General features: G+C 38.0%; 2 protein-coding genes across 15 annotated transcripts in view; both read left to right on the top strand.

Moving 5' to 3' along the window:
* Positions 1-12056, top strand: part of tacc2 (transforming, acidic coiled-coil containing protein 2) — an 80501-nt gene extending 68445 nt beyond the window's left edge. For 13 of the 14 annotated variants that reach the window (XM_084736398.1, XM_084736404.1, XM_084736400.1 and 10 more), the window contains 7 exons: positions 3570-3707; positions 3808-3884; positions 6485-6528; positions 8934-9094; positions 9222-9328; positions 10852-10972; positions 11079-12056. In XM_084736398.1, coding sequence (XP_084592524.1) covers positions 3570-3707; positions 3808-3884; positions 6485-6528; positions 8934-9094; positions 9222-9328; positions 10852-10972; positions 11079-11144 — 714 coding nt within the window. In that variant the 3' untranslated portion in view covers positions 11145-12056. Of the gene's footprint in view, positions 1-237; positions 298-3569; positions 3708-3807; positions 3885-6484; positions 6529-8933; positions 9095-9221; positions 9329-10851; positions 10973-11078 lie in introns of all 14 variants that reach the window. The other variant, XM_084736410.1, reaches the window with a different exon arrangement.
* A 2208-nt stretch (positions 12057-14264) lies between these two features.
* On the top strand, positions 14265-23132 carry ly6pge (lymphocyte antigen 6 family member pge). The gene is made up of 3 exons (XM_084735902.1): positions 14265-14544; positions 20825-20941; positions 21991-23132. The coding sequence occupies exons 1-3, from the start codon at positions 14484-14486 to the stop codon at positions 22182-22184; spliced, it is 372 nt and encodes a 123-aa protein (XP_084592028.1). The 5' UTR covers positions 14265-14483; the 3' UTR covers positions 22185-23132.
* Positions 23133-23936: the final 804 nt, after the last annotated feature.

The raw sequence follows: 23936 nt of genomic DNA, 5'->3' as shown, positions 1-23936 counted from the left end.
GACTAACAGTACTAACAAACAGATCCATCAGGTAGGTGTCACTATTCAGTCTGGTCGGATTTTTTGTTAGTTGGAGGGTTCTGCTGAAACAGATTTTTTTTTCTTTTTCTTGCTGATGAGTGCTGAATCTAAAGTTTTTGGTCAGTGGAAAAACTCTCAGAAGGAAAGTAGCAGGGCAGGTTCTTCCCGGTCCTCTTTCCTGCCATGTTTCATGCTGTTGTCCCGCAAATTTTACAGTATCGACTCAAGAAACCCAGCATTCGACGGTGGAATATCAACGGTTCACCTTTACTCAAAGTAAGAGTAACTTTAAACCCCTGTGATATGTCCTTGTCTTAGTTCAGCTACAGTGCACTCCAAGTATTTGGTCATAAACATTTTTTAATAAGTTGTTTTGGCTCGGTGCACAGCGCCCTCGATTTAAAATGAGTATGAGATTAAAGTGCTGATTTTAGCTTTAAATATGATTGAAAGCATTTACATAATATGAGGTTTGATGTCTGGAGGTTGAATCACTCTTAATGAGAATAAACAGCAGGACGCTTTCTGAAGGAACACTTCACTGTTCACCACACGTCGGCCCAATCCCAACGTCCACCCTTACAGACTCGTACGGACGCACAATGGCTCTCTCACAGATGCTCTGAACCCTTTATCCACGCTTTCTGCAAGTTTCCTGCAGACTTTGCCTGATGGAATTATCCACAGTTCACAGAGTTGTAACATTAAACAAATGAAGCATTCAAAGACAGTATAAAAACAGTAAACAGGTGTATGATGCTGGTTTGTGCTGTAAAGATTTGAGCATGTAAATATTTAAATATAACTGAAAAAATAAATATGTGAATAGTTAACATTGTAAATATATTTTAGTAAATTACTTTATATTTATTTCATACAAATTCAGCACTTTACCCTGCTAGTGTTGGAGTACAGAGCCAAAATAATTGTCTAAATACTTCCAGACTGCACTGTAAACTCCTGTAGATCCCAGAAGTCCAAACGTCTGAGACCTGAGACCTACATTTACTGATCGCCATAGCTGCACTTTGTCCCTGTGAGTGAATTTGTGTGTTTTCTGCAGTTATCTCTAGTATCTCTCTTGTAGTCATTATACTCCTATTACCGGATAATTTCTGTGTTTGACGTAGTTTGTCTTGTCAAGTCTAGGTTTTTCCTGTAGCACTCCTGCGAGCTAAAAACAACGCTAAAATGTTTTCAGTTTACTTGACATGTGATCCAAGATGATAATAGTCAGGGCGTCTTTTGTTCAAGGCTGAATTACCAAGAAGGCAAAGCAGGAATCTGCCTCAAGGCTCAAGTCTCAGGGGCCACAAATGCCCGAGGTTGTTTGTGTGAAAATTACTTTGTGATAATATGCACCACAAAAGCACAATTAAAATTTTACATGGAAAAGTTGCTTCTGATTTTCACCCAATCTTGAACCCCTGTCTTAAAGAGAGGCCTTGTGTTTCATTGAATTTTTAATACCTATTAAAATTAGACGTACAGAAATCCTGAGGGAACGATCCGGTGCAGTAAAAGCGGGTGGTTTCTGGGACTCTTTTCAAAGCAGCAGTAAGCGTACCTCCGGTAAAGATAGCACATTATTATGCAGCTTAGCACTATTTTATATACTTTGTTCCAACTTATAGTACTGACATTTTATGTGGATTTCTTGGGGATTGTCTTCTTTGAGAAAGAGCTTTAAGTAAAAGTTACGGTGAGTCATACCACCACAGGACAGATTTGGGTTGATTTGCTTCAAGTTCCTGCTTAAACCTCACTGAAGTCGGAGGGTAAGCCCAGTCAGTACCTGACTAAAAGCTAAAAGAGGTCCATCATGGTTACCTAAACTTGACCAGTCTTTACCTTGAGAGGGATAATGGAATTACTGCTCCAGACAGACCAAACACTTCACTCTCTTTTCTACGTATTAGTGGATCTCAGGCTACTTGTCCCCTGTGAGCCCCCCACCATTTCATCAAATCCTCCCGTAATCCGGCTCTCCCAAGGATGACTAAATCCCTTTCAGAGCAGAGTTTTAGGGGAACCAAAAATGGTACAAGAATGAGGATTGTTTCTGCATTTTAATATGGTGTTTTGTATGAGGCTTTGTTTTCGGTAGTTTTGTCGTAGGTTACGATGGTCACATGAACACACACATATACACAACTGTTCAAAAATCTGGAATCATCTCTTATATTGATGTTCTTCTTCTTTCCTTCAACAATGGCTCTTTTAACATAGATTGAAGCAGTATAACTGAGATACCAAATGTACCATTTGCATTTGAAATGTCTTTGACCCCAAAAGAAGAAGAAGAAGAAATAAATGATTAAAATTTCCACTTAAAAAGTTAGTCATTCCATGATACAAGTAGTATGTGTAGTATTTATTTCCTGAACTTTGTCTATCCACTCTGGGATTGTAGGAGACTCCTTACTTTACTTCACTTTAGCTATTTTCTGGTTAATACTTTTTTATCACATTAGTAGTATTTGTTACAAATATCTGTCTTGTTTTTTAGTTTATTTTGCACATTTCCCAAATACATAGCACTGAAATTAAAATCAAGCTCAGGGCTGATTATTAATAGGATCTCTGTTACCACATTTACCGAATAACAAGAAATTGTAGGACCAGCAGACGTATTACCACGCTTTATCCAACACTGACCTTGCTCAGGATTTTTATTTAATGACAGTCAGTTCCCTCCGCAGATCTGCGCTTGAGGCAGTAGATATTGTCCTGCATTTGTTTAACCACTCATCCTTGGTTACAAAGAGGAGTTTCTACAACCTGAATGCATGAAAAAACATTTAGAGTAGTCCTCTCAGCCATCTGACTGAAATAAGCTTTTATGAGGTGATTCCAAACTTTTGATTGGTGCCGTATACTTCGGTTTTTGGTGTCTCTAAGTACATCTCATTACTGTATCCAAAGTCAAGTAAATTTTCTGGTTCACCTCACGTCCCAGTGCGTGTAGTGGTAAAAGATTTTGGGAAAATGCTGCAACAACTTATTGATTCTAGCCACAACAGGTAAGATCAGTTTGCTATGTTGTAATCTGCTTTAACATGAGACTAACATCTATTTCCAATGCTGCTGCCCAGTCCGCTCCCCTCTCCCCCCTCTCTTGTATATGATGCAGTCCTCGCTGTATCAGCTGCTGCCCTCCTTCCCCTGAATCCCCCCCCCCCACCTCTGCCTTGCCTGGACCCAATCACATCCAAGCTACTGCGATGAGCAGGCGATCATGACCGCTCAGCTGGGGGCAGCATCAGCCAAATCACTTGGCTAATACTGTGGCAAATGAAGACTGATTCATCCAATCATGTGGCGGCTGACCCAAGTCTTCAGGAGCATCACAAGCCTGCCTCATTTACATATTAATTTTGCTGTGTGGGACGTTTTGATGTAGTTTGATGCTGCCTTGCGATTTGGTTCAGGAGTCCTGTTTGAGAATGTGCGTGTGGCCCCGAGGGTGAGGGCGCCTCGTATACGTGTAGCTCAGTCTGGTGATGTTTCCTTTCCTCTCCCTCCTCTCCGTCGCTTCCTGGAAGCAGCACAGAGACGTGCCGTCGCCCATAGAGAGCGCCGTGTCCAAGACCTCGCTGTACGCCAAGACCACCAACTACATCGAAGGGGAGAGCCCCCACCTGCCCAGAGAGCTGGACCACTCGCTGGGAATTGCACGAGAGGAGGTGCCCCCCCCCAAAAAAGTTCCTCTTTACTTTGTAAGTCATAAATACAGTATTCACTTTAATTCAGTATCTTATGTAATGATTTTGTCCCCCACCTCAGATTGTGAGCAAAGAGAAAGAAGTGCTGGAGTGGCAGAGGAAGTATGAAGACAGCCGACAGGAAGTGGTGGAGATGAGGTAAGAAGCACCGCCTTACATCACAGCGAGGTCCCGCCCACACTGCACACCACAGCATGGATTTAACGCCTCCCTGTGTCTCTGTTGAATGGGAAGGTGTCACGATGCTTAGTGTCTCCACCCATCGTCCACCCTATTTAACCTGTCAACTGGTTTATCTCACTTAAACTAGTTAACTGTGGAGTGGAGAGCCAGTTAAAGAAGTCCGTAGTATCAGTGAGAGTGTTAGTGGTGGAGAAGAGAGGAGGACAGTTGAGAAAATCATGTCCTACTAAAGAAAAAAATTATTAATCTCAACACTGTCAATTCTTTTGGTAAAAAGTTATTCTTAAAGGATTTAGATGTATGAAATATATGAAATGTTTTGGTGTACTTTAATTTTTTTAGTTTCTAAACTAAACACCCTTGTTCCCAAAAATAATTCACAACTTCAAACAATTTTAAAATGTGATGAAAGCCTTCAAAATATAAGACTAACAATACCTACTAATAACAAAGGTATACAAAAGCTGCTATTGTAATCATTTTTGTTTTAAAATATTTTTTTATGAAAATGTTGGCCCTTTTCTGTCAACTCTGTCAGATTTTTACAAAAACATAATTTAAGCAGACCGTTTTAAAATAATAAGACAATCCATTGACCTTAAAGCAGCGCAACTGTTCGTGCACGACCTGATATTTTCACATTCATCTTATTGTGTTACAGTACGGGGCCTGGACCTCAACTGTCAAACCCGCTGCGTCATTACATAAACAAGCACTTGAAAATAACAGATCACCACTGTATAATTTTGAAAAAGCATTATTTGCTCAGCTTTGACAGTTTTGTCAAGTTCTCTCTTCCCATTGATTTTTAAATGTGTGAACAATCTCAATCCAGCTGTACTTTGTTCAAATGTCACAAAAACAGACAATAGAATAGAATAACCACCAAGGGATCAGTAAATGGCAACTGCAGCGTTGTACAGCGAAAAAACACTTTTGGTCAGTCACCACTTTCAGGAAAAGGAGCATATTCTTGGCATGGACTACCAACAGACAAAAAAAAACATTTAGTGAAAAGATAAAACACTGGCTGAAACAAATCAAACCTGCAATCACTGATTTCTGTTTATGCATTTCACTAGTTAATACGTTCTTCATTTTACTAATGAATTCTTGTCTTTTTATGTCATGTTCTTTTAAGTAGAAACCAGGGACAGGGGTTGCTAATTAGCCTTCGCTAGAAACCCTACCTGCACATCTGTATCTTGTTATTATAACCTACTTTCTTGCACTGTCCCTGACAAATAGAATAATAAACAAATTAGTGAGTAAATAAATGAATAAAAATAGAATTAAAAAGTTTAGCTATATGCTAAGCTTCACTGTCTCACTTGCTGGTTAAAAAAAGGTGGGAATATTGCTCAAGAACTGGTAAACTTAATATTTTTCCACAAATTAATTAAATAAAATTGCTGTCAGATGTGTCTCAACCATGACAAGTCAACTTTGTAGCCCCTCTAACTCAAAGCGAAATAAGAATTATGGTTTAAAATGTGTATTTTGATTAGCGTTAGGAGAATTCTTTAAAAGCAACTTTAGGAAATAAAATAGCTCCTCGCTGTGACTATCCTGTAAAAAGAAAAAAATGTGACATTTTGTCAACTGTCAGATTTAATAAAATATTGAATCACTAGGAGGTTTGAGAGGAATTTGATCTTTTAAAATATAGTTTCTCAGCATAATTGAAGCATAAAAATCTCCCTCAAAATAAAGTTGATTTAAAAGTTTTCTCATATTTACATCTAGATTATGGATCTATGTCAGTCAAATGGCTGCTAATTGGGGTTTAAATGTAGATGTGTGCAGAACTTGTTCTCTGTGGGCAGGTGGTGGGTGCGGGTCCAGCTGGCCACAGATCAGTTAGTGTGGATAAGACAGAGCTTACTTCATTTGACTGATTGGGCTCAGGATAAGGAGGGACTAAGAGGCTAACGGGGAGGCACGGCTAATCAATCCTCTTACTTCTGGCAACCTGCTTTTACCAAAACAAGGCTTCCTATTGGTCTCTGCAGCTCGGTCCTCGGCTCGAAGTGTTTGGAAACATCTAGCAACAAGACTTAGATGGAGACTGAACGCACGGTCCAGATTTAAAAAAACAAAACAAAAACAAATCTATAGATAGTTTAGTATGACCATGTATTAAAATGTTGAATATAAAGTTGAAATGTGAATAATAAGGTCGAAATGTCAAAAATTAAGTCGAAATGTTAAAAATAAATGTTGAGAATAATGTTGAAATGTTGAGAATGAAGTGTGTTGACGTTTCAACTTCATCAGAAAAATATGAATAAAAAAAAAAAAAAAATCTTTCAGTTGTGGGCTGGATATCAGTAAATGACCAAATCATTCAGTAGAAGTGCCACATCCACATCTGTCTGACTGATATCCACCCAATTCCAGCTACACGCGTGCTGACGAACAAACAGGCGTGGATACAAAACCTCTCTTTTCATTGGTGGAGACAAATATGCGAATTGCATACAATAAGATTAATTTAGGGACATGTATAGTTTGAAGAATCCCATCCATATACCGATGATCTTTGTCGTCCACAGGAGAATTGTTGCTGAGTATGAGAAGACGATTGCACAGATGATCGGTGAGTTTAATGATAAAAAGCGGTTTTCAGTTACTGGACCCTTGAATTTTATTTTAAACCAATTAATTTTGTTCCCCAACTGCTGCCACTACTTTTTGCTGCACTCATTTATTTGCAAACTGAGAAAAATATACTATATAAGATTTTTGTGCGCCCTACTCCATTGCCACTGACTGCAGAGAGTTATCTTAACACCAGCTAGCTTTGCTCTGTGCTCGCTTTCATGTTTAATTGATATGAACTGAATCTTGATGTCATTTGAGGGGGAAGTGCTCACCTTTACCCACTCGTGTCTGACTTCTCTGGACTCATTAAATCCTGCTGCAGGTTCTGTCTCTGCTTTATTCCTGCTGTCACCTCTCATTTTCTTCGCCACCTCTAGACATTCCTGTAAATTTGATTTTTTTTTTTTTTTTTTGCTGCTGAATTTTATTTCTTACTCTCATTAAAGCACCGTCACACACACACAAAAAAGGAACAATCTGTCTCTGCTTCTGTCTAACACTCGGCTCTGTCACGTGTCTTGCCCTCCCAGCTTGACTTAACACAGTCCCTTCTTTTCTGTTCTGCTCCCATCTTTGCCCCTCACTATTTGATAACCCTGACAGGCATGCCAGGTGAGTAACGCGCGACTGTCCTTCACTTTGTTTGTTTCTGCTCACACCTCTCCATCCGTCCGTACGTCCGTTCGTCAGAGAGAGGAGCAGCTGTGCTCACTTTCTTCATCTCATCCACTGGCATCTCTTTGTCCACGTAGTTGCATTTAATCCTGAATGTTTGAGACACTGTGTTGTTTTTAATGGGGGAGATCCAGCTGTTCTTTGGGGTACAACAGTATGCAAATTTGTTCCAAACCTTTTAGATGTACATTAAAGCTGGACAATATATCAATATTATATTGATTAATCGATTAGTTGTTTGGTCCATAAAATGCTGCCATAGTGGAGCCATTAGAAGATATTCACATTAAGCTAAGCAACACACTGCTCTGGACAGGGTCAGCAAAACAAAGGTATTTTAGCCACTTAAAAAACATTAGAATATCAGTTTATAATTAGAATATTTTCACTTCTTTATCTTGCCATCAGACGACCTTTACTGACAGGAAACCGCTGTCACCAAACCAACCAAACTCCATAAGTGAAATCGCTCATGTTACCCTGCAGAGCACAGGAGCTGCTGGTCTACTGCTGCCTTGGCTGGTTAGTTTGTTTGTGTTATTGTATGACTTTGGTGTTTTAAAGGTTCAAATAGTGTGGATTCACCAAAGTCACACAATAACAGTTACCAAACTATCAGATCGAGGCAGCAGTAGACTAGAAGCTTGTGTTCTGGGAGGTAAACATTATTGATTTTGCCTCTGGAGTTTGGTTGGTTTGGAGAGAGCAATATTTGACTTATATAAGGGCGGTTCCCTGTCTGAAAAGGCTGTCTGATGGCAAAGTAAGTAAGTGAAAATATTCTGAATATAGCACACAATTACACTGTTATAATTTTATTAGGGGGACCTTTTATTTAAGTGGATAAAATGCCAATTTTTGCCGACTCTGTCCAGGCCACAGCGTCTGTGCAGGTACCCCTCTCTGCATCTTTAAACTCTGAACATGCCGACTGCCATTTACTGCAGTGAATACACTTACTATTGATAATTAACTCATACAACCCCACTTCAAATAATCTGAACTGTCCCTGTAGTAGTCGACAACTAATCAATTAATTTTGATGTTTGATTTTGTCCCTATCGTCCAGCCCTATTATATACTGCTGAGTAGTTTAATCAACAGCAGTGAACCATATTTTAGAAGATGATCACATGTTTGCACTATTTTTATCTATTTGATTTATGTTATATTATTTTGGAGAAAATGTGTATATTGATATATATCATACGTTATATATCATATACAAATATTGAGATATTGTTTGCAAGCGCCCAGCTCTAATGTACATACATACATTAAACCTTTACATGCACATCTGCATTTTGCTTCTGTGCTGTATTTGGTTGTGAAAGTCATTCATGCAGATTTAGTGAGATAAGCAGGTTGGTCGTCTAAGCCTGTGACAGGAAAGGTAAGGGAAAGCTGGGAGGGGGCTCTGTCATGTAATACTGAAGGGTCAAGAAGTCACTGAAGGCAAACCAGCTGTCAGCTCCGTCTCGATGGTTGATTTCCCCATTGTTCAGTGTTTGTTTGCATGCTACACTGATTTCTCTGATATTTCTATTCTCATATAGTGTAGAATAAATGCTGTTAAATCATACTAACCCACAAATCCATTGTGATATACTGTCAGAAATAAAGTGTTTGTTTGTATGTTTGTTGGTGTAGGTCTTTATTTTATTTGCACTCTTCAGTACTCAGACTGATAATCTGACGTACAGTATGTCTGTGTGTGTCCATCAGAGGATGACCAGAAAGAGAAGTCTCTGTCCCATCACACCATCCAGCAGCTGATCATGGAGAAGGACCAGGCCTTGGCCGACCTCAACTCCGTAGAAAAGTCTCTGGCCGACCTCTTCCGACGGTACGAGAAGATGAAAGACGTACTGGAGGGTTTCCGCAAGGTGACTAACACGCACAAATTATTCACAACTAACGAATGTTTTCGGCCCGACCGTCCTTGTAACTCATCTAAAATTTATCTCGACACCCCTCGTGGCAAGTAATTAAACCTTTTCCCGCTCCGTTCAGAATGAAGAGGTTCTGAAGAAGTGCGCTCAGGAGTATCTGTCCAGGGTCCGTAAGGAGGAGCAGCGCTATCAAGCCCTCAAGATTCACGCAGAGGAGAAACTAGACAAGTGAGTCGATACACGCTCTCATTATCTCCTGTTCATTCCACCATGACAGTGTTATTTTCCCTAAAGGGAAAACATCACAATACACAACACAACACCTCAGTCCACAGCTGAGATATGTTTGGATATAAGCCGTTATAATTACCCGATTCTAGTTTATTTATATTCCCTCTATGTGAAATTTCAAAAGATTATTTCTGTATTGGCTTTTCAAACATTTTCAGGCTTGTGCAGGTCATGGAGAGGTCACTTGATTCTCATTGTATCCAGTCCTCATTTTGACAAGATTTTTAATTAGTTTCGGTCTTAGTCGCCCACCCAGTTGTGGTTAATTAAAGTCATTAAAGTCATCTTTTGTTTTTATTTTGTTTCGGTCACAGTTTACTCAGTGAAACTCTTAATGTCAATGTTTAAAGAAGAAATATGTCATATATCTACTGTAGTAAATCATGAAATGACCGTGATATGTCATCAGAGATTAAAGGGAAACATGATGTTTATTCACTCCACATGGACCTAAAACTAAAACGTGATTATCTTAAATGTTCACTGAATAAGTTAGTGTCTGTTTATGGGTCGTAAGAAATTATAAATGATCTTTTATAAGGAGTAGATGATAGATTCTGCTAAATTTAAAAATGTGTTAACAGAGCATGGGAATACGCCCTGAATCCACACAGAACTACGATGAATTTGGTTTTAAAAGGGAATTAAAATACATGTTACAGAATCATTCAACTTACATAACTGAGATTTACTTTGGCAGATGCTGGTTGGTGTGTCTTCAGGTGTCTTTTCAAATTGCTGTTGAGTTTTTTGTCACACGTCTTTAATCCACAGAGTTTCGTCCTCATTAGGAGCGATACATGCAGTCTGTCTTTTGTTTTGAATATAAGAGAAAAGTGTCCACAGACAGATTGTTCCCCTTTTTTTCTTTTCCCACCAAAAGTAGTGCATATATGCAGGGTTTTTAAAAATAGGCAAATGGCCTTTTTTCCTTTGCCAGTCGACCCATTTGCCTTTCAGTTTTTTATCTGATGTGAACTTGTGTGTGTGGTAGGAGAGCAGAGAGAAAGGTGTTTTTAAAAGCGTCTCTGTTTGGCTCTCAGTTCTTTTATTTCTTCTGAGTTTAAAGTTTAGTTTCTCTCATGTTTTGCCGTTTGTACTTTCAAGTATCTGCTTTATTTTACTGTTTCATGTTGGCTTTCAGCTTCAGAGTCGTGTTATGTTACTGCTGATGAAAACTCAACGTTTCCTGATTTTACTGTTTCATAATAAAAGCTTATAGATAACAAACTCTGCTGTGAGTCAGTCTGAGTCAAGCAGCACATGTGAAGGAAAAAGGAGCAAAAGAGTTGCAGAAGTTATCGATGGAGGCAAAAGGGGTGAAATTAGTGTGTCCACCGACATGTTTACATCCCTGTGGATCAGAACTGGAGCTGATAAATACCTGTGACAACTGCAGAGTCATTTGTGCTGAGAGTGAATGAGGATTTTCATTGACGTAATTAACTCTGTGTTTCCAGGGCCAACGCAGAGATCGCTCAGGTGCGAGCCAAGGCGAAGCAGGAGCAGGCCGCCTACCAGGCCAGTGTGAGGAAGGAGCAGATGAAGGTGGACTCTCTGGAGCGCACTTTGGAGCAAAAGGTCGGTCAGAATTCACTCACCACGGTCATGTTCTGTAAAATGACATGAAATCATAAAAAAATAATCAGCGTGAACACGTATATATTAAATCTTAATTGTTTTACAGAACAAAGAGATCGAGGAGCTGACGAAGATCTGCGATGAGCTGATCGCCAAGATGGGGAAGAGTTAGCGACCAGACCACCACGCCCAGGCCAAATCTCACAGAGAAGAGCAGGAGTGGCTGTGGGAAAATGAAGCGGATCAGTGATATTTACCACTCCTCCGAGGACTGATGGACATCGAAGGCCAAAAACGGTCTCTGGGTTAAATTTCCTACTGACTTTGTGTATACAGGATCCACAGGAATGGCTTCCTCGTAATCACTCTGTACATTTTTGATGTGTCAGTGTATCGTACTGTATCAGGGGTCTGGTTTAAACTTTTAGAAAACGTATCATATCACTAATGAGTGTGTCTGCCTGCGTGTGTGTGTGTGTGCGTGCGTGTGTCTGTGTGTGAGTAAGAGCGTGAATGAGAGAAGTGAGAGCGTTGTTTGTGGGTTAAATTATCTATAATGATGTTGCCATGACAGCCACTGAGGGAGAAGACTGTTTACCCGCTCCTGTTGTTGTCTCCTCTTAAAACAAGAGAAAGATAGACTTTGAAAAAGAGTAACAGAGACTTAGATTCATCCGTCACATGTCGACACACCACTAAGAGAACACAAACTAGCTTACTGCATGTGAGAGAACGAAGAACCCGTAACGTTCACGTTTGTATATACTGTAGGAAATATGAAACATCTGCATTTTTGATAGTTACTCTGTCATCCTCTGTCCGCTGCCCTCATGTAACCTTGTAGATATTTGTCATACTTGTCATAGCTTTCTCGATGAAATCGTGGGACTATTTTTTGGATTTTATTTTGATATAAAGCAAACTACTCGTGACTGTATTCAGTTGTGACCAGGAGTAATTTAATTTTGGATGGATCTGTCCTCGTCCTGCTATGGTCGTTGTGTCACACTGAGGAATAAACTTCTCTGCACAGCTACTGTACAGCATCTGCTTACAAAGTGCAATAAAAGATGGCAATACAGCACGCTGGCTTCACTCTGCTCATTTACACACATTTTCCACTGACCGGGGTTCCTACAGGTGCTGGAAATCCTTGAAAACTCTTGAATTTTAATGCAGATGTAACTACACCCGTTCAGGGAAATATTTGAAGATTTATTTTGTCTCATTCGTCAATAGACGATGTGAAAACTACAAAGAAAACATCAAAATAAAATCTTACATGAACATCACATTTTTTAACTAACCATTATTTTGAAGGTGGTATATTTTAGATGTTTTATCTTTTACTTTTTACATTCTTAATCAACTTATATTGACTGTATGACTTAAAACATTGATTAAATTAAAAACATTTAACTGAAAACTCAAGGAAAAATGTCTCCCAGACAGTTACGGCAGTGTTTTCAAGGTTTGAAAGGTGCTCCGATTTTTAGATAAACTGCTTCAAACTGCCAGAAATTTTAATTGAAATACTTTCATAATTAATTCCCCTCTGACTGAATAGTTTTCTTCTTAGATAAAGAAATAAAATAAGAGTGGGCTGAGTGCGACCTGTCAGTCGTGACCTCTGATGGAGCAGAGAGTGAGAGGCCAACAGACGACAACATGCTGGGAGGTTTGTTTCAGTGAGTGCTGGCTTGAAAATGAAAAATAACACACACAAAAAAAGAAAAGGATTTAATTGAAACTGAAGTAATTTGTCTCATAATTGTTTGAATGATTGTTTTATAATTGGCTCAGCTAGGACTCCGAGTCTATTCACAGACAGGTGACACCTTTCGAAACATGAAATTTAATTTTCTAGTCTTTTCCTTTAATTTGTCTGTAGAAATGGAAATGCAATTAGGTCTAATTATTTAAAGTATATATATGTACATAAATATAACAACTACAGCTCTAAGGTGCTTGAAATGTTTGAAAATGCACCTTTAAATACATATTTAAACACATTATTGTCTTATGGAGGAAAATAAACACGCAAATATAATAGTAAATTGCTGTCAAGGTTATTAGACAACCAAAACTGCTCTAAAAACTAAAAAACTAGATGTGAAAAAACATTTTAGTTAACTGAACCTGCAATAAAAACTAAATACTACACACTAAAAAACAACCAAATACTTTTTAAAAATAAAAGCTAAACTGAAAGGAGCAAAACCAAACAAACTGAAACTACAGTGAACTGAAAGCAAAAATTCTAATAATTTAAGATGAACTCTGACTGCTGCCAAGCTGAACTCATATTTTTTTTGCCACAGTAACCAATAAACTGCACAGGACCTGCCTTCACACTGAGTGCTGCGACTGAGTGTGTGAAAACAAGCAGAGAGGTGGAAATAAATCACTGAAAATAAAGGATAAATGGTTGACAGTTAAGCTCCTGCCTCTCAAAGTGTTTTTTTTTTTCATGAATGCAAACCTTCAGATCAAAACCCTGAACATCAACAATCCCAGAATCACCAAAAAACACTGGAAGTATTTCCACTTTTAACCTATACAATTTGTCAAAACTAGATTTTCACACATGATTATTGTGGTAAAATGATAAATAATATTATCACAATATCTATATTAAAAAGAAGAGCTGATTAAAAATCCATCTTTAACTTTGTTTATTGTGCGTTTTGCAGTACATTTACACAACATTATCATGTGTGTATTATTAACATATCAATATTTCATGTTTTAGAATTCAGTTATTGTTAATATCAGTTCATGCATTCACTGATTCAACCTTTATTTACTTGTTTACACTGACGGGTGGCCCTCACAGTCAATGATGCCAAGATTACATGAGACAACTAAAGCAGAAACACAACATAAACAAAACAGCAGTTCAGAACTGAGACGATGAACATGAGCATGAACATCACGACGCCCCTAAAAAAGTTTAAAACTGAAGGTTGAAAAGAAAATTGACCAATCAGAACATGACAAGAGAGCAGCTGGAGATACATCAGATAAAAAAGGTTAGGAATTAAAGCTTTAAATGATCGCAGTGTTCAATAAACGTTTCACAAATGCGTCAGTTTTGTATTTTGAGACGGACGGCAGCCAAACTGACATGATTTACTGGAACTGTGATGTAGAATTGATCAGTTTCGTGGTGATCAGCTGAGATACTGCAGGGTGATGTGAGGACTGGGACCAGGTGGAGATAGGGAAGAGTCAGACTCGGGGTGGGCGTGGCCAAAGCACAGAAGCTTTTAATGTGAAAGGTTCAGGATGAATCTGCAGTTGCTCCTCTTATCTCCTTCACCTGTCCATTTACACCCAGCAACGCGGAGCTGTGAGGCCCCCGGCCGAGGGGCCTGGTAATCTGCTGGTCAGTGCAGGGCAGGAGGGGATATTAGCTCAACTGATAGGTCAGATTAAGCTCCGGGGGCTTTAGGGGGCAAACAACCTACTTTTCATAGTGTGATCAGGACGAGCGAGGACCACCAGCACCATGAGAGCTGTCCAGTACTGTCCACTGCTGCTGCTGTCCCTGGTTCTGCTGGCAAACAACAGTAAGGACTGAGTTTTTGTTTTTTTTTTAATTTCTTATAACCTTCATTTTCCCATCTTCACCTTCATCCTTGCTTCCTTTAAGATCTCTGCGCTTTTGTCTACCTATTATTTATTTGGCCTCTTAGGTGCTCCTCTCCCTTGAATTTCTAAGAACAGTTTTTGTATTTCAGCTTTTTCTTAAGAAGTAGGAACCTCTTTGTCTACAACAGCTTCCAGGAGAGACGAGATCTTGGACTGAACAACACAACAGTTATCTTTCTTTTTCAGAAAAAGCCTCACGTTTTTTTTTAATAACACTATATTACAGTAAGACCTCTTGACACTTTATTTTTTTTTTGTGAAAATTGCTGCTAATTTCTCTGGCAATTTGCCACAGTTTTGCCTCCTTTCATTCTGTCATCCTCCTCTGTAACTAGCATGCAATCCCAGCAGCTAATCTCTTAATAGGCCTGGGGGCTAATGCTTATAGCATGTGTGTGTAGCGGCTGTGCAGTGGGGATAGACTGGGGTCATCAACACACAGCAGGGGGGTATTCACCACGCCATGTCAACAAAGTAATGAGAGCAAATACTCAAATTAAAGCATCAGAGTTTGGCTTCCTGTTGTTGTTTTCGTCATTTAGCTGCTAAAATTGTGTTTTTATCAGTTAAAAGGGCGGAAAGTCAGACTTTTTAGTTCACTGTAAAACTTTAAAAAGTTTGTTTATTTACAGAATCGCGATTGGTTAATGTCATGGCAATCAGCTGGGGTCCACATCAAACATACATAAATTAAATTAATAAACACGATGTTAATTTGCATACAAATTACATTAACATAATCTATACATTAAGGCAGTTAACATTGTGCATATATTTAGGTAAAATACTGTTAAAAACAATATATAAATGATTAAAAATCTTTATCAAAAAGAGAATTCTGCAACTCAGATGAAGCAAAACACAATTTATCATCAGCATTCCAATAATTAACTCTGCATATTCTGTTTAAAGGTTAATTTATTTTTTATTAGACGAATATTAAGAGGTAAATTACTCCAATTTGTTTTGGCTCTGTAGTGTTTTTTCTCGAGCGGGGAACCACCATGACAAATCTGGTTATCTGTGTTTTCCTGCAGTATTTGGTTGAATAGAAAAGTTGGCCTCTTTGAGTTAATGATACTGTTGAAAAACGTGGCCAAGCTTCTGTCCTCAATGGTGCAACTTTTCGGTGCTTGTTTGAATAAAGCAGCCAGGAACAAGTCTGACAGCCTCGTTTTGTGCTTTTGCATTGTTTGTTTTGGATGCAGACGGTCAAACTGTCGAACAAAAGTCCAGGTGGCACAAAATTAATGAGTTAGAGACCTTTGACCCAAAATTCAAAATCAAATTTACTATATAAAAGAACCAAAAACAAAACACAGAAATAACACACAGGTGAGGAGAGACTGGGGGCAGACGGGTATTAACATCTTTACATCTTTCACTTTAGGCCTCTAATGGGGAAATTATTTTGTCTAATGTTTACACTGAAGAAATAACTAACAAAATTAAAAAAACAAAACAAAACAGGTACTTAAAACTGTGTTAATGTGCTCGGTGCATGATCCAGGTGACAAGTAACAGGTAACTCAATCCAGAAATTTAGCTTCATGCGTTCATCAGATATGGATATTTGTTTTAGTCCAGTTATATACTAAATTCAACTCACTGGACAAAACTTGATTAAAGTTTACTAAGTTAGTGTCCGGGCCAACTTAAATTTTTGATTTGACTGAATTTGAAAAGGCAAGTTGAGGTAATTTTGCAGTAATTCAAAACTAATAAACTTTTCTAGTCAAATAAACCTGAGGAAACATGTTCATTAAGCCTAAGATATTAAGTTAAACCAACAGTCACATTGACAAACTATGCATGCTGGGAAGTTTGCTTATATGCTGATCATGGTTCTTTAGAAACTTAATTTAATGAGCTGATTGATCTCTGTACAGAACATTCATTCAACTCATCATTTCACTCTAGAAGAACTTATTCATGTTAACAAGTCCTGAAGTGTTCTGAAAATGAAAACTAAACATGATCAGTTTAATTACAAGAAACTTTAGTATTGTGTTGCGGCTGCGTTTCCTCCACCGTAACCACAAAATATTACATAGAAAATAAAATGATCTAAATGAATGTCTCCTCCTGCTTCTTTTTAACTGGCGGACGTACGACTCGCTGTAACTTTGACTGGAAAATCTAAAAACAGACTCGTTTAATCTGATTTCAAGGAGAATCAGGCGGCAGGAGAATCATCTTGCAGATGCTCTCGTTTGCTTATGTAGGTCATAAGGTCATCAGTATTAAGCTGAGATGGTTTCATAACCAGTTACAAACTCCTTGTAGAGGCTTTAACGTGAATAAATAAAACTTTTTACAGTGTAATGTATTACGTTTTCTTATTACACTGTAAAAACCAATTAAATTTGCAGTACTCAAGAAAATTGAGGCAATCAGTGGCAATATTTTTCTAGAGTTCATAAACTCAAAAGAACATGGAGGTGGAGTTAAGATTATTGATCAAAACAACTCAAATATTTTCAGTAAATGCAACTAAGAATTTTCATTCACACCTCTTCTACAATAAGTTTTTTTTGTTAAGTATAAAAACAAATTGTCGTTTTCAGTAAACTCAATATTTTTCCATCATTAACTGAAAATTATGAGTTTAATAAACACAAAAGAAAAGAAATTTTACTGGCACTGAACATTTTTAAGTTCACAGAACCTCTAAACAAAAGTTGTTTTTTCACTACTAACTATAAATAATTAATTTGAGCATTCGGTTTTACAGTGTAGGAATCACCTCTCTGGTGTAAACCTCTGTGTGTAACTTCTCTGTCCTCGCTGTATCATAACTGAACGATGAAACAGGTTGAAGGACGTTTTTTTTTGATGGTCAAGACAAGAGACGTGCTGCCACAAAAAAAAAAAAAAAAAGATGTTTGAAGCTCTCCGGTGATTCCTATAAGTCCAGCTCTGTTTGATCCTCTTAGGAAAGCAGCATTAAAGGCTGTTTTCTGAAGGGCCATTTTAGAATTTAGGAGACGGATGAAGGTTTTTCAAAAGGAAGCATTAAAGCGATATTTCAAAGGTCAGCTAGTTCTCAAATAACTGCTGCTTCCTCCGGAGAGCTTTAGAGAGACATTTGAGTGTTTTATGTGCTGAAGTGGCTCCTCAAGCTTTAGCTGAAGGTTAGAAAGATTTTTTTTTTTTTTAAATACGAGGTCAGTCGTTTAATTCTTTGCTTGATTCAGGGAAGAACTGTGTGAAGGAAGTGAGTAATTAAAGCTCTCTCTTCATTTTACTCTCACTGTCATGCAGATGTGAGTTCCTCTGCAGCAGGAATAGTCAGTTATTTTTTAGAGGGGCCAGATTTGGACAAAGTAAAGTGTCAAGGGGTCGGAGGTTTACGTTTCCAATGTTTGACCTGTGAAGTTAGAAATTTAAATGTGTAAGATAGTCCACCTTTTCATTTTTTTCCTTTACTTTTTTTCTCCAAGTACCTCTGTGCTTAAGAACAGATATAACCAATGAACGAGCTCATAAGTCTGCTAATAAAATGATGATCTTCTAATAAACAATGCAAACAAAGTTTGAATGTTTGCAGGTTATTTGAATAAAATCACAGTGATATTATATTTTTCGTATTTGCAAATGATTGAAGGGCCAGATTGAGGTCGTTAAAGGACCGGATTTGGCCCACGGGCCGCCAGTTTGATAGGTCATAACAGCATCATGGTTCCCCTGTTATAAATGTAAGACCTCATGAATGTATCTGCATGTTATCATGTTACATAATCAGTCCCTCCAGGAAGTCGTGGTGCTGTGATCACAACAATTAACACTAATTCAGCCAACAACTGTGAATTCTGCACAACCTGGTAATTTTGTCTAATCGTCGCATCTTTTACGCAAAATTTGAGCAATCATTGTAGCTTCCCACGAATTATACCAGACGTAGCAGCCCCCCCTCCGCTCAAACACCACATGTTCGTCTCAGTTAACTTGCTCATACATGTTTTATTTTTTTTTTTTTTATTTTGTCATGGGTACTCAAAAGAATATGAATACTCTGTGCACTTTGAGTTTGCTATGTGGCAGTACACTCCAGCTGCACTTTTTCAGTTAGAGGGAGAATAAACAACAAATATGTTTTATTTCTAACAGTCCACCTTTGTTTTTTAATGAATTATACAATAATCAACTTTTTTTTTTTTTTTGCAATTTTCACTTGCTCCTGTAATTTCAGTGCAAAAAACGTGCCTTAAAACACTGCAACATGCTGTGAAATTAGGCATTTTAGGCAGCAACAATCCCAAAAAGCCTGCAAAATGCTTAATAACAAACTTTGAAGGCTGAAGTCTAGGAAACTTAATGGCATTCAAGACATTCAAGTGTACAACTTTAGTATGAGGCGAAAAAAGCAACAACAACTTGTCTTTATCAAGCAAAAATATGTGTTTGCTTTCCCATCTCTCATTAAATGACTTTCCTTTGCACCAAGTTTTGTTTTTGTGGACATTTTGCAAGGCTGCTTCATTAACGTAACTAGTTACAGGCATTCGGCTGGAGTGTTGCTGCTGGAAACAGCTGACATTAAGATGATATCTAGCGTGTACTGATGCCTCGTGGCTTCGCTGCACTGATAGCAACATGTTTGTAAAGACGTGGTCTGTGTTTTTTAGTTTTATTTTCGTGAGTTTTGTAAGTAGAAGAGAAAAGTAGAGAGAAAAACACGGCTGGATCCCTGGAAGTGTGTTCAAAAAGAGATTAAACAAACTTTGGGTATTAACTTTGCTCTACTTCCTCCCTGATAATTTGACGGAGAAGGATTTCATTTCTTTACTGAGAACTCTGCTCTTCATAACAAAGAAAATGATCACAGTTTCCTGTTTGAAGCCACAGCCTCCTGACATAACACAATGGAGAGACAGGATGAAAAAAGGTCTTCATCATGGAGAAAAATCACAGCGAGATCCTCTGACCCGCTGGAGATAGATGCCTTCAGTGTGCTGATAATTACACGTTTATGGACACTGTAGGCAGCATGAGATCGTACTGTGAACATTATACTCTGTGTAAGTTCTCTTGAGCCTCATAAAATGAGTTGCTGAGCAGGTTTGGCCAGTGGGCCTTGAGTTTGACACATGTGCCATTGATCAATTGCTAATAAAAGATAAAAATATGCAGAGTTGACCTTAACTAGCAATGGACTGGAACTTATTATAAACGGGACTTTGTCAGCTTTAGTGTGCCACAGTGTTCTGCAGTCTTTACTGCTGCAGAGCGGCTGCAGCTGGCACGCTCATACCACGGTCTAAATGTGGGTTTTTAAAGGACAAACACGGCGGCAGTAACATTAGCAGACTATTCACCCCCTGACAGAGGTCAATACATCTGTGTTTTTACCTTCAGTGAGATATTTGGAGGAAAATCCTTCATTTAAAGTTCACATCAGCTGAAGCACTAACATAATAACACAGGGCTGGCATTTTAAAACCACGGTACTGAACTTTCCTTTAAATGTGCGACTAACTCAGTCTGGTTTGATAATGTTTCTATATGGCTTCCCTGCCATTAACTTATGTGTGAGTTTAATTAACTCTAAAATAAGTTATTATTAAACTTAAATATTCTAGAATTTATTATCAGAACATGTCAGAACTTATAAATATGAGTTCTTCTAACTTGTAAACTGTACAGAGTTCAATCAACTCAATGAAAAATTAAGTTTCTAAAGAGACACGTGATGTTGTGATGTTTGTCAGTGTGACTGAAGAGTTGTTGTTTCTGCTTAGTATCTTAAACTTATTGAACATGATTTCTCAAGTATGTATCATATATACATATATATATATATGTATATATAAATATGATTAATATACATGACATGATTTGAATTAATAAAACAACATTTCATGGAAATCTACACTGTAAAAATGAAAAAGTTGAGAAAAATCTTTTTTACTTTTCTTTTTTAGGTAAATTTTGAGATAAATCTAAAATTGAATTTTAGAAATAAAAGAATTGTTGAGTAAAGTGAATAATGGTTAATATTTTAAAATGCTCAATTAAAGGCATTTAATTTTCAGGCATCCAAAGATTCAAGTTTATCTAAAGAAGAAAACTCAAAAACTCTGTTGCACCAAGTTGAAATGTTGTCTTATTTTTTTACTCTCTTTTCACAATCAGTTTTAGAAACTTCTTGATGTTTTGACTGCAGCTGTATCTGTATTTCCTCTCTGCTTGCTTCAGGTGAGGCTCTGCGATGTTACACCTGTATGGGCTCCAACAATGACGACTGCAACCGGCAAGGTTCCAAATCTTGTCCCAGCTACTCTGACGCCTGCGCCGCGGTGGTCGGCCATGACAGTGAGTCCAACAGTGACGGTGTAGTAGCCTCTCATTCATTAGCTCTCCTTCTACCGGTTTTATACCAACAAGAAAGAAACAGGAAGGTGTGTTTGTACCTGTCTGTGTGGATGTGTGTGTGTCTGGTGTGTGTGTGTGTGTGTTTACTGGAGGACAGGCTGCTGTCTGGAGACACAGCTCAGTCAGCAGGGGGTTTGGGGCTTTTAAGGAAATGAAGAGCTTTGCTGCTTCTACTCGATCAATATCCTTAATTAGGACGCCATGTGTTCCTGTACTGAGACAATTCCTCTTCACAAAATGATCTAAACTCGTTTAAACCTGCACAAGGCCACAGTTTTACAAGAAATATATCACATCAACTCCCAAAGAGATGAGAAACAGCCGAGACCGACGACCTGTCTGTAAACGACACGCTGTACATGCACCAGTTTTCCCAGTTTAAATTCTACTGTCAGTGTGTACTGATAGGGAGCATTATAGTTTTGTATTTTTAATTAGTTTTTAATTTTTATTTAATTTTTAATTCTTAATTTTAGTTTGTTAGGTCCCAGAGTGGGTTTGCTCATTTAAGTTTAATTTTTATTGCTTTAAAATGTTTAGTTTAGCTTTTCTCAGTATTAGTATTAGTTGTTTTTTATTATAATATGAGGGGTATTTGTCAGGGGCAAGATTTAAGAAGTTCAGAATAGGCATTTCAACCAGGAGAGACTTTGTTCTGTGTTCACAAAATATATTTATTTGACATGAGCACAACTGAGATGAGAACTATGAAGTCTTTGGCGGTTAGACTCCGTCATTACATCATCATGTGTATATATACACTTAATTATTGTATTGTTAGTTTATTGGCGTATGTATCAGGAAAATTACTGCCAGTAATAAGAATAATTCCATCCATGTGTAGGTGAATAAGCATCTTCAAGCTGTATGTTCTTTGTATTATATGTGCTGAATAAAAGAAATGATGAAAAACTCAACTGCCTTATGACTTATTAGTGCACTGTAAAATAAAGTGTGACCCTGACCTCTGCTTCTGTGTTTTTTCCCAGGTGGGGTGATGAAGTCGTGCTCCTACAAGTCTTTCTGCAGTCAGGCCAACAGTCAGGGCTACAGAGCTCCAGGAGTCAGAGTTCACTGCTGCTACAGCGACGACTGCAACGTGACGAGCTTCGCCTCCCGCCTGCCACCGCTCAACTCTCTGCTGCTGTTTCTGCCTCTGCTGCTCCACTGCTTCTTCAAGTAGACCTAAAGCTTCATCACGTATCCATCAACTCAAATGCCAAGTGTAGTTCTCACATCTACTCCGAAAAAAATGCCAAATAGCCCCGCCTAATTTCACACCACATGCAGCTTATTTATTCAAATAGACGAGAAGGAGTTCCCGTGCTTGAGGTTGAGAACTGGGGGGCTCGGTGTGACTGTGTGGATTATACACACCATGTTGGACTGAAGCCATTAAGCGGAGCTCAAGTAGATGCGTCTTTCAATGGATTTCACTAAGCCAATAACCAGAGGATCCTGAGGGAGGTACAGAAATAACAGGCAGAGATCATTTATTATTTTCTTCCCACATTAAAGAGGAAGAGAAGCTGTTAGGGTTCATCACCTCGGTTTGACACACAATCTGTGAAACTGCCAGATAACAAATATCAAGTTGCTGCATCTGTCTTCTTCTTTCTTTTTTTTTTTTTGTTTGAAATGACTCGACGCCTGAAGCTGGTGCTGCAGCAGATGTTCCTGTGGCTAAATATGGCTCCCAGGGTTCAGTCAGCTGGTGTGTCGTTACATCATTAACCTTCTTCCTGTCAATCACACATCTGACGAGCTGCGTGAGATATTTGGAGACACGGCGAGAAAAACACTTCTCACACGCCGCAAAATCCACATAAGCCTTTAACGCACCTGCGACCAGGTGCGTTACACGGATGAGTTTAATCCAGCACGTTTGAGTCACTTAAAGAATATAACACACCTCACCTGAAGTACAATCTGCTGTATATATTGTATGAAAAATATTAAATAAAACAATTAATGATGTCCAGTTAGTGACAAAATACTACACACTGTTTATTGTGTAATTTTCTTGGAACTCGTCTTAGATGTTAAGATAATTATTTTATATGTCCTGTAAAATTAAGAATAATTAAAGGAAAAATAAATGACTCAATAAAATATATTCCTTATTTATTGATTTATGTGTTTTCATTATTTATTTTTTATTTTAAATTTGATTTGTTTTTAATTCTACTTTTCTCTATCATTTTCCTCTATTTATTTCTGTGAACAGTTTAATTTCTGTATTTTCTTTTTACATTTTATTACATTACACTTTTAATGACACGCCCCTTATTTCCATAATAGGAAGAAGAAATTCACACAGAAATGTAAAAAGCAAATGGAATTCTAAATAAATTTAAAAAGCAAATGAAAATATAAAAGCAATCTGGAAACACACAAAGAAATATAAAAAATAAACTGGTGTGCTAGCCAATCACAGCACAGAAATCGCAGCCAATCACAGCCCAGTATCAGCAGTCTCAGCAGCCAATCACAGCACAGAAACAGCAGCCAATCACAGCCCAGTATCAGCAGTCTCAGCAGCCAATCACAGCACAGAAATAGCAGCCAATCACAGCCCAGTATCAGCAGTCTTAGTAGCCAATCACAGCACAGAAATAGCAGCCAATGCCAAAGCACGTTCTGCACCTTACACAAAGACTTTCACCTTCAAAAGCTCAACAAATAGTATCTGTATCACAGCTGTAAACACGCTCCTGTCGCAACGTTTTTGGAACATGTTGCAGGCATCAAAGTCAAAATGAGGGTTTTTTACATCAAACCATGAAATTAATCAGTTTGAACATTAAATATCTTGTCTTTGTACTGTATTAAGTTGAATATGGGTTGAAAAGTGTTGTTTTTAATGTACATTTTACAAAACTTTTTTCTCAACTTTTAAACATTTAGAAATTGAGCTTTTTAAGCTCTTCAGTTG

This window comes from Lutjanus erythropterus, chromosome 14 (genome assembly GCF_056507025.1).
Source record: "Lutjanus erythropterus isolate fLutEry1 chromosome 14, fLutEry1.hap2, whole genome shotgun sequence".
Lineage (NCBI taxonomy): Eukaryota > Metazoa > Chordata > Actinopteri > Lutjaniformes > Lutjanidae > Lutjanus > Lutjanus erythropterus.
The sequence above is the reverse complement of the archived record's forward strand: the minus strand, read 5'-3'. Positions and strand labels throughout refer to the sequence as shown.